Below are 10,693 nucleotides of genomic sequence, written 5' to 3'. Positions count from 1 at the left end.
GGCCCCTGCCACGTGGCCTCCGTTACGTGCCACCACAGCGCCACCTGTGCCACCTCAACCTTTTCCGTCCAGTGCAAACGGGTGAAATCAACGGAGAGACATAAATGTCCACGTTTTTCAAAGGTCAGGGACTTTAATGTATTTTTCATTACTTGAGGACGAAAATGTCCGTAAAACAAAAGGTCAGGGACGAAGATGTCCTTTACTCTTAAATTAATTAAATAAAACTAACGTAGTTTTGTTTATTTTTTAGCTGGTTCTTTTGGTTCCATATATTTTTCCAAATATCAAATAAAAAGCTATTTTTGTTTTGTAATACAAAGTTGGGGTACATTGCAATTTTATAAAAAGTTTACGTTATAGAACAATTTTGACAAATTTGAAGGAGTGTTAAGTGCAATTTTTCAGTTTGAGATCGTTTTATCCTTTCCTAACTCAGTTCTGGGTTTTCAGATTAACACTAGAGTACAGAGCCTTCAGCCTTCAAATTCTTAGCATTTAGCAACTTCAACAATTTCTACTTTCTTTTATTTTTTTCGTTATTATTTACTAACTAAATAAAAAAATAAATAAAAAATCCTCACCCTTTCAAACACACTCTTCACCTTCCTTCATTCTCCGGCAATGGCGGTTTCTTCTCCTTCTTCTTGTTCTTCACCTTCAATACTCTCACCTCTCATTCTAAACACCAAAACAAATCTTGGTTCATCATCATCAAATTCTTCTCCTTTTCCTCATCTCTTCACTTTCTCTTCTTCTCGCACCAATAATCGACCCCTCTCTCTCATAGTCTCATCTTACACTAGTATGTTCATCTTTTCCTAATTAAAATGAGTTTTTTTTTTATATATTTGGTTTAATGTTCCTTAAATTAATGGAATCGTGTGTGTGTTTGCAGAATCGGAAAATGGATTGGCGAGTAAAGATAAAAAAATCTTACTTGAGAAGTATGGTTACGATGTTGATGCTGATGACTACTTTTCTCAATCGTCTTCCAAGGTTCCAATGCTTATAATTCTGTATTGTGTGAAAATTAGCTGCATATTTTTCATTTATAGTTCATTTTGGTTTTGTTATAATTAATGCCACTGTTTAGTCAAAGAGGAGAAAGGAGCAACCTAAGATGAAGAGAGGGAAGCAAGTGAAAGAAGATTCAGCAGAGGAAGCTAAGCCTCCAAGGACTACACATAAGTTGCTTCAGGTAACTCTTAATTTTAGTACCTCGCTTCTTTCAAGTGCAAAGTGCAAATTGATAATCATTGATAGTGATTTAGAATGCTTTGACGGAATTTTACACTAGAAATCTTACTTTGGAAAGTTGTTTTAAGGTAAAATTCTCAGGAATGTAAAAGTATTTTACTAGCAAGGCACCCCCTAAGGGAGTTCACTGCTTAATTGTAAGTTCATATAGATGCTGCAAGGTTGCTTGTGCTTTTTAAGTAAGCAACAAAACTAAGGAGGTTCTCTTTGGTTCCATTGTTAATATATAGGTACTTGTAATTAAGTACTAGGAATGGAAAAGCAATTTAGATGGGAAATCTTTATCCCTTGATAGCACTTCTGTTGGGTTGGTCAGGTTTCTGGTGATAGAACTTGGATGCTGGTGGTACAATAGGGACTTCGAAAATTAGGGTACTAATAATTTTCAATAAGGGTACCAATACCCTTGAAGTTTGTAAGCGTACTGTAGAAGCTCCCTTCGGTTGTTTGTGACTTGGGGTTTTGGAGGAAATGCGAAAAGAAAAGGCTTGTCCTGTTAAATTTTCAATTTTTACTCTATGGAGTACGAACCATTCCTTCACCTCCAAAATCCCAACTTGCAAACAACCACTCAAAGGAATAGTAAGTAAAGTGTACCCTGCACTTTTGAGGAGCTTATTCCATTGTATTCTGCAGTCTTTGCATTCCCAACATCATTTAGGATGGTTGCTTCTTATGTATATGATGAAGCATTACCTATAAGATTAAAGATGATAGATATATTTGAGGTTTTATCATTAGTACATTCTAACACTTTTCTTCTTTATGAGCTCATAATTTATTTTTCCTAACTATCAATCATTATTGATTTTAGAAGGTTAAGAGGAATAGAGACATTGTAGTTCCAAACTTAAAACCTAGGATCAATGGGTTTTATCTCCTTTAGTGATCAACTCATTCTAAAATCTAACATTGGTAATGCGTAAAAATATTTTTCCACTCATTACATGATGAAAGTGATGATGCCTATGGAACTAAAACTAATGATGATTTCATCAATACACTCGTTCATAACTGTATTCTATTTCGCTTATGAATATAGGTTTACCTTAACGACCGCTGTTTATTTTACTTCTTAATTTTCAAGGTTGCCACATCTATTTAGTTTTGAGATAATCTTTAAAGCTTGTTGTCAACTTATCTTTACTAATCGAAAATTTTAATCTTTAATTTATATGGCAAGATAGGTTCTTGGAGGGACGGCTCGAAGGACGAAGCTGCTCTCACCAAAGGGCATGGATGTGCGCCCCATGATGGAAGTGGTAAAAGGTGCAGCATTTGATATATTACAGGTACTAGTTTGCGTATTGGAGGTTGATATGCAGTATATTCCTTATAATTTCGAGATGCAAATTCCATGTTACACTGATAATTCTGTTTTTTTTCCATAATAATAAAAAAATGAAAAAAAACCTTATAATTTTGTTTAATAATTCAAAGGCGGCTGGTGGCTGTCCTGCATCATTGAGACCAGGGCGCTGGTTAGACTTGTACAGCGGTACAGGTTCTGTTGGTATTGAAGCTCTCAGCCGAGGATGTTCCGAGGTACTGATGTTTTTTATGAGCATTTCACTATGTGTTGTTAATTCTACAAAAACTTTAAGTGTAATCCCTTGAAAGATTTCATCAAGGTCATGGTGATGGAAAGGAGTTTTCAGAATTTGATTGCTAATTTCTGCCTACATTTGTATTTTGCTTGAAGTCTATTGTTTCTATGATACAAACTGAATTTCAGGTGCATTTTGTGGAGATGGATCCTTGGGTTGTATCGGATGTTTTGCGTCTAAATTTAGAGGCGACTGGATTCCTTGATGCCTCAATCATACATACTGTCCGTGTCGAAAAATTCTTTGAACGGGCAGATCAATTTGTAGGCATGTGCATCTTTTTCCTTTCAATTCCATTTGATGCATAAATTATAAATCCTGCCAATTTAAACCATTCCCGCGGTTTTAAATTCAAAATTTCTTGCATGCAGGAAACAGTGGCCCATTTGATTACATCAGTGTCACCCCTCCATACACACAAGTTGACTATGGGGTGCTCATGAGGCAAATTTCAGAGTCATCCTTGGTTGGACAAGACACTTTTATTGTATGTAGCAGTTTCTTACTTTTCTTATTCTTGGTCCAAACAATCTTTCACTTGCTAAGTTTCTATTGAACTGCCATGTTGTCTGATCCAGATTGTTGAGTATCCTTTAAAAACCGACATGTTGGATTCATGCGGGTGCCTTGTAAAGGTAATTCAAGTAACCAATGGTACTTGTGTATGCATAACATGAAATGTTAGGGACTCTCCTTGTAGGCAATAAACCCTAATTAGTCTCTCCATTCTCTTTTATCTGTTACCGTCTCTTTTTGCTACATTCTTGGATCAACATATCTGGACAATCTATCCATTGACTTATTGATCCAGATATAAATGTGACAATAACTGATAATAGAGAATGGAGAGGGTAATAAACATGTTACTATAGATATATGTCTGGAGCTGAAAAGTTATATTACAAGTAGTAGAAACCAATAGCAGTTATAAAGAGAATCCCTTATATATTTGGATTATACATTAGTTGCAAATCTTAATGTTATGGCCATAGTTTGAGCTGTTAAGTGGTTGTCTGGAACTACAGATAACCGACAGGCGATTTGGCCGGACTCTCTTGGCGATTTACGGACCAACATGGGCTCAAAAGAAGAGGAGATGACTCCTTCAAATTATAGAATTGCAGTAGAATGTCTAATCCATCAATGTGGGATCAAAAGGATTTAGGTTTTGGTCCTGATAATTCTCAAACAAACAACATAAAAGCTATACAAAATTTTAATCCATGGATGGATACTGCTTAAAGAAATTTTGTACCACTGAATAACAATATGTGAATTTATTTTTGAGATGAGTATATATAATATTGTAATCGTTCATCTCAAAAAACCAAGTTCACTCATAATTTGAGAATTAGAAGTAATAGATATAATATTTAAGAAATGGATATTATCACTCTTAGATATATTCTTCTGTTGCATTTTTTCTTTTTGTATGAATATGTTAAACATTGGAGTGATAATATCAAAATATTAGTGTTAATACTCACTCTCTAATATTTAATCAAAAGTTTATTTCAATAACTATAGACACAGCCAAAAAGAAAATGTTATCTTGAATGGAACTAGCAGCAACAGCAATGACTTTTGTCTTCTTTAGTAATGAAAGAAATCTTGTATATACCATTATTGCACAAAATCCCACCAACACATTAGTTTCTTTCTCATCCTAAATTGTTGCACATGAATAAGACTCATGGACCCGGTTCTTTATTATCTCTAACACAACATAGTAGACACATGTTTCGAGATAAATTTTTCAATCACACACTGTTCTCTTGCCTTTTTTGTTTAGTTGTCCAAGAAAATTGTTTATATAGCATTATTGTTCAAACTTTTATTTTTACAACGATTGTATAATTAAGGTTTAGAAAATTTTCATTTAAAACTTTCTAAGTCTTAATTTCACAAAAAAAGTTCTTTATGTAACATTATTGTGTTTGCTTTGATAAACCCTCACGAGTGCAAAAACAAAAAACCTTTACTAGAGAATAAAGATTAGCTTTAGCCTTTACCCTTTTAAATTGTTATATTAGTCGTTTCAATTCTTAAAATATAAATATTAAATTTAGTCCAAAATTGTAAATATGATTCATGTTAGGTTTTTAATCTCACTTTCATAATTATGTTGTCGTGTTTTTATTGATCATGTTAAATGACATAGTCATATTTCACGTGGACAACTTATATTGAGATAATTTTTCATACAATTTTTTTTGCCCTTTTGGGTAGTAATTATATGTCTTTAGATTTATTGAGACAGGAACGCGCGTTGCCTATATATACAAGAAATTAAATATTTTAATGTGTCATATATATGCCTCAAATTCTTGTGTCCCACTCTGCACAATACATTCCCCAATCTTCCTGGGTAGTTTTTGAATTTTTGTCAAACAAAATTAGTTGGCACCAAATACATTAAATTAGTTTTTTTTTAAGATTCTTTGAACAACAATTTGATTAGATGGTATTTGAATTGTTGGCAACTTGATGAATGGAGGCTTACACATTAAAAATGTCTATTGTCCAATATACATGATAACGGAATTCAAGGAAATTTGATTCTTATTGTCACCAATAATTTATATTTTAGTAATATTTAACATCCAATTGAATTTTCTTCTGTTAGAAAAAAAAAATAGAGAAATGAATGGCACAATATATCAAATTCTTAAATTGACTTATTTTTAGTTTTTAAAATAAGATTCAATTATAAACGGCTCATCTTTAAACACTTTTATTAAATAAAAATATTATACCTTTTATTAATAAAACAAATTTTAATTTTCTTTTGTTATATTTTATATCGGTAATTCAAATCTAAAAGAATAACCTATTAATTAGGTAACTATTTTCTTGTAAGATTATAATTTTTAAGAAAATAAAAGCCCAAAACCTACAACTAATTTGTTACTTCTAATAGCAAGTTACTTTTTTAAGAGGTACTACATCGTTATTTTTTCAGAACGTATTAATATTCATTGGTTAAACACACATTCTAATAATAAAAAATATTATGTGTATAACAAAAATTAGCCAATATATATTTATATATAAATATACGTGTTATTTAACTCATTTTTAATATATATTTTATATTTTAATATGTATTTATTTTAGGAGTAACTCTTATCTTTACTACTTTTGAGTTTTTTTCTTTTGAAAAAAATCTCCAAATTTATAAGTTGAACTTCTAATTCAATTTTATCTGAACTCCACAAATTTAGACGATTTCTGAAGTTTGATTACAGTGGAAGAATTCTGGTTACTCCGTTCAAAGTAACTCTGGTTTACTTTACTTTTTCTCTGAGTGTAGATCCTGAAGAGAGAAACTACAATATATATAACATGAATCTTTCTGAATCAGGTTTTCATTCATTCAATCAAAAAAGAAACAATTCTTCACAGTTCACACACAACTAGCCAAAGCTTTTTGCATTCCTACAAAGTACAAAACAGTGTTTGTAGAGAGAGTAAGATACATAGATAGATGCATAGATCCACTTTCTTAGTTTAGTTGCATGAAAATGCACACCCCTTTTTTTTTCTTTATTTTTTTAATAATTTAATTTTAATGCGTTGATAATGTAACACGTTTTACATAAGATAAAAATTCACATGTAATTGCCTTTACGTGAAGTTATTAGTGAAAAATCGCTAAATAATTTAATATGCTTGACTAAATTATTCTCTAACAGCTTTCAATTTTTAATTTTATACAAAGACAACTGCATGCGAATGTTCACCTTTACATAATTGTTTTCGTGTTGTCAATATAAAAGGTAATTATTTCTATTAACTTATTGTTCTATAATTAGATGCATGTATAAAATTACTTTGGTAGAAACTCAAGTGCAGTCGACTTCACGTGAAGTTGATAACTGAGAGCCGTTCGATGATTTGACTGACTTATCTAAATTTTCATCTAACGACTCTCGACTATCAACTTCACGTGAAGTCGACTGCACCTGAGTTTTCACCAATCACTTTACACTTACTATTTATCAATTTTGTTATCTCTACCAAGCTTAAAGAGACTCTTAAATAACTAACTTTTGTGATTCACAAAAACCCTTTATATGTTTGGCCATGCTCTCTCTTCTCCCTTTCTCTTCTCTCTTTCTCTTTCTCTTTCTCTTCTATGTCTGCTTTTAAATAGGGTCATTCACTCCAAGCCCGCCAAGTTAGGAACCAATTCATTATTTTGTCCTTACTCCTTTCCTATATAATTCTCTCTTTCTTTTCTTTCTTTAATTATCATTGTTGTAGCTAGTGATCATCAATGCCAAGATGATATTATTGTTGTTGTTCTTAACCTTCTTTAGTTGCAAGATATTGCCACTTAGTAAAGAGTCATAAGAGAAGAGAAAAGAGAAAGAAAATTGAGAAAAAATAAATATGGGTAGTGGTGGTGTAGGCAGGGGAAGGTTGATTCTTGGAATTTTGGGATTCATATTAGTTACATGGTTGATGCTAACAGCAATATCGGCTAACCGTCTTCATCGACAAGCGAAGAAGACGGTTATGGTGGTTCCATTAAGAGTGAATGCGATGTCAAAGCAGTTAAAGTTGGTTAGTATGATGAAGAGGCATTCAAAATCTGAAATGATCTTTGTAAGCAAGAGAAGAGTTCCTAATGGACCTGATCCAATTCACAACAGGTTTGAGTTTCATTCATATACTTTCATTTTTCTTTCTTTCTTTTTCTTCTACTTCTTCTTTTAATCTGCATGGTTTCTTACATGGAATGTGAGTAGAAAATTGTGGGTGAAAGATAGAGTAATAATGTAGGATCATAGTAGGGTAAATTCATCTTGGGATGGGGTTTGAACTTTGAACTTTTTTTTCCTATTTGTTTTTTTGTTTAATGTAGTCTTGACATACAAAATTAATAACTTTTTGTTTCGGTTTGCTTAAGGTTTAAAATATTTTAATTTTAGGTCTCTATAATTAGTTTTTGGGTTTATCTATCTTATCTTAAGATTACAAATCAAGAAAATTTTTATTAAAATTTAAGTTTTTAATGTATTTATTTTATATTTATTTAAAATTTTTTACTGATGATAAATTTATTTTAAGATACATGTTAGCTAAATTCTTAATTTTTTATGTTGAATATTTAAGTGATATGTTAAACACTCTGTATCTAGTTAGAGATAAAAAAAAACATATATTTTATAGAATTTGATTTTTATGCACGTAAAATAATTTTACACATTTATCTAATTATCTACATTGTTATACCCTTAAAAATAATTAATTTTAAATTTATTATTTAAAAAACTATCTAAGCACATGAATTTAATTGAATAATCGTGTAAATTTTTTTAAAATACATCAAAATTAAACTCTATTTTAAAATTTAAAGAGACAAGAAAAATTATAAAACCAAAACTAAAATATAAACCATTATTTTTCCATGAACATACATGACTACTATTACTACTAGATGTGGTGTTTCTAAGCTTCATTTTGAATTTGGTTGTGTCAAATTAATGTTCATGCTAGAAACATGATTTTAGTGTGTTCAGTAAAAGTTAAAATCACAAGAATTTAAAATCTCAAAATCAATTAGAATTTATTCAATTAGGACTAATAAGCATAATGTATCATGTCACTTTCTACTTGGCTAAATGGGGAACATAATGGACTCACACTTGAAACAGTCAAAACTCAAAAGAGTGATAATTTTCACTTCTTTATCAAAAGCTTCTTTAACGAACAATCTTTCTCTTATTTTCATGAGAAACCGAAAAAAAATTAGGAAAAAAAAAAAGACATTGGGTGAATAACTGTACCACTTTAGTTATTGGAGTGGGGAAAAATTATTAGGAGGTTCCCCTTTTTCTTTCTATGGAAAGCTTAATTAATTTATTGGAGGATCATGAGCTACTTTTAGCCCCATTTGCACTGAGCATAACCCAATTCAATTCAAGCCTCGGTTCAAAGAAACTGTAGATTTGAGGACCCAATTTAATGATTTTTATTACACTATATACTATTTTAGTTCTATCCTATTATATATGTATATTTATAAAGTAGTGGCATTCTAAATAAAAATGTATATTTTATTATCAGAAATAACTAGACAAATTTTAACAATAGGGGCAAGATTAATAATATACTTGTTTGAAATATTCTGATATGTCATTACATGAAACATATTTATCTTAAATTTATTATTATTATTATTATTATTATTATTGAATATTCAATAATTTATTCATATTATGTAAAGGGTTTTTTTTTATTTTTTTTAGGAGAGCAGTGAAATATAGACAGCCGCCAACACAAGCTTGAGTGAGAAATGTTGTGCTCCACAATTTGTGAGGAAAAAATCATACAAGAAAAACCCTTGAATTTTTTTCTATTATTATCTTTGTGGAAGAATTTCATCATATGTTTCTATTATAAGATAGTGTTGTCACTTTGTTACATATATTAGTGCTATATAAGTATTTGAAGACTATATAAGTGTGATCCTCATGTTTTTTTTTCTTTTTTTTTTATCCCTTTTTTGGAATGTACCTTTAAATGATGATGTTATGTAAATTAAGGCCTTAGGTGATGATGATGAAGTAACCAAAATTTTGCATGCAAATTTATTTGTGTCCTCAAAATTGTTGTAGTAAAAAAACATGTAATTTTGCAACAAGAAATGTGTAGAAGTAGTGGATGTTCTTATCATCATTCCTTATCTTAACAAAATTTACATACACGTGAGAATCTTGAGAAAGACAACACTTTTGAAAGCAACACAGTCTATTTATTTACTTTTTCCTTACTCAAATCTAGAGAAAGAGAATGAGAATGAGAGATTTAATTTGTGGATAGGACTATACTGTTAAAATAAATATCAAAATATTAACCAATTTGGATTATGATGAGAGCAATATATGCAACAAAAGGCATACTCCATTTCCATGCATGATAATATAATTATTAATTAAGCTTCATATTTTGGGCATTCCTTCTTTTGGTGGTACCCTATTTTTTTTGGGTGTCGCATAGAATTTTCGATATGTGAAGTTAAAAATTAATTTATCGCGAATCTAATTTTTTTTTAAGGGTTTATTATTGGCCAATAAATTACTGTAAACACAAAGTATTGAATCTCCAATATTTATTTAAGCAAATACGTGAGCTGACCACTCGATCAATCCAAATTAATTAACAACACCTTATTTTAAATGTCTTGTGTTCACCAAAGCAAATTCCTTAATTAATTAACTAATTTGAAGATTATATAGTGAACAACAATCCCTTTTTCTTTCCATTTTGTCTTGATCATTGCATAAATGCATAATTAATATAACAAGCATTATCTTTTCAGTGCCATGTGGACCTATAAGATAGCATCACAAAAATAAAATAAATAGTGATTAGAAATACTAATTTATCTTCTTAATATTTAAATAAAAAATTTAAATATATGTTATTTTTTAAAATATTAAAAATTAACACTTTATTATTTAAAATTTCGGAGAATAATTTAAAAGACTTTCAATAATTTTTTAAATAAAATTAGTTAAGTTGTATGCTTAGTATCTCAAAAGAAAACAAATTATATCTATTTAACAATACCAAATTAAATGTCTCTTACATTAATAAAACATAGAAATCGAATTCTAAATATATGCTACTTTGGTTAGTTAATTAAGGGCTGAAGGCATATCTTGTGCAAATCCTAAACAAATTATTAATACAAATTAATTGAGAGGCTGCAAAAATTAAGGTATCTCAAAAAAAGCCAAATAAGCAAAGGAGCAATCTCTGTTTGCTGCTTTTTCTTTAACTTTGCTTTTTCTTTCTGGTCTGATTTCCTATAG

The 10,693-nt window shown here is 30.1% G+C and overlaps 2 protein-coding genes across 2 annotated transcripts; both read left to right on the top strand.

Annotated features, from left to right (window-relative positions):
- The first annotated feature begins 440 nt into the window (after window positions 1–440).
- Window positions 441–4,239, top strand: LOC130956146 (uncharacterized). Its single transcript, XM_057883186.1, has 9 exons — window positions 441–805; window positions 899–999; window positions 1,097–1,201; window positions 2,448–2,552; window positions 2,701–2,805; window positions 2,996–3,134; window positions 3,239–3,354; window positions 3,446–3,502; window positions 3,893–4,239. Exons 1-9 carry the CDS (start codon window positions 625–627, stop codon window positions 3,965–3,967), a joined length of 984 nt encoding a protein of 327 aa, XP_057739169.1. The 5' UTR covers window positions 441–624; the 3' UTR covers window positions 3,968–4,239.
- Window positions 4,240–7,001: 2,762 nt separating this feature from the next.
- Window positions 7,002–9,443, top strand: LOC130954128 (CLAVATA3/ESR (CLE)-related protein 25). Its single transcript, XM_057880865.1, has 2 exons — window positions 7,002–7,525; window positions 9,125–9,443. Exons 1-2 carry the CDS (start codon window positions 7,263–7,265, stop codon window positions 9,162–9,164), a joined length of 303 nt encoding a protein of 100 aa, XP_057736848.1. The 5' UTR covers window positions 7,002–7,262; the 3' UTR covers window positions 9,165–9,443.
- Window positions 9,444–10,693: the final 1,250 nt, after the last annotated feature.

Source organism: Arachis stenosperma, chromosome 10, assembly GCF_014773155.1.
Source record: "Arachis stenosperma cultivar V10309 chromosome 10, arast.V10309.gnm1.PFL2, whole genome shotgun sequence".
NCBI lineage: Eukaryota > Viridiplantae > Streptophyta > Magnoliopsida > Fabales > Fabaceae > Arachis > Arachis stenosperma.
Note: the sequence above shows the minus strand (reverse complement) of the source record. Positions and strands in the feature narration are given on the sequence as shown.

Bases quoted from the DNA above. Each gene is read 5' to 3' on its own strand.
- LOC130954128 (XM_057880865.1), top strand. From the start codon at position 7,263: ATGGGTAGTGGTGGTGTAGGCAGGGGAAGGTTGATTCTTGGAATTTTG. The intron at 7,526-9,124 runs GTTTGAGTTTCA...TATTTTTTTTAG, and splicing joins CCTGATCCAATTCACAACAG to GAGAGCAGTGAAATATAGAC.
- LOC130956146 (XM_057883186.1), top strand. From the start codon at position 625: ATGGCGGTTTCTTCTCCTTCTTCTTGTTCTTCACCTTCAATACTCTCA. The intron at 2,806-2,995 runs GTACTGATGTTT...ACTGAATTTCAG, and splicing joins TCAGCCGAGGATGTTCCGAG to GTGCATTTTGTGGAGATGGA. The intron at 3,355-3,445 runs GTATGTAGCAGT...TGTCTGATCCAG, and splicing joins TTGGACAAGACACTTTTATT to ATTGTTGAGTATCCTTTAAA.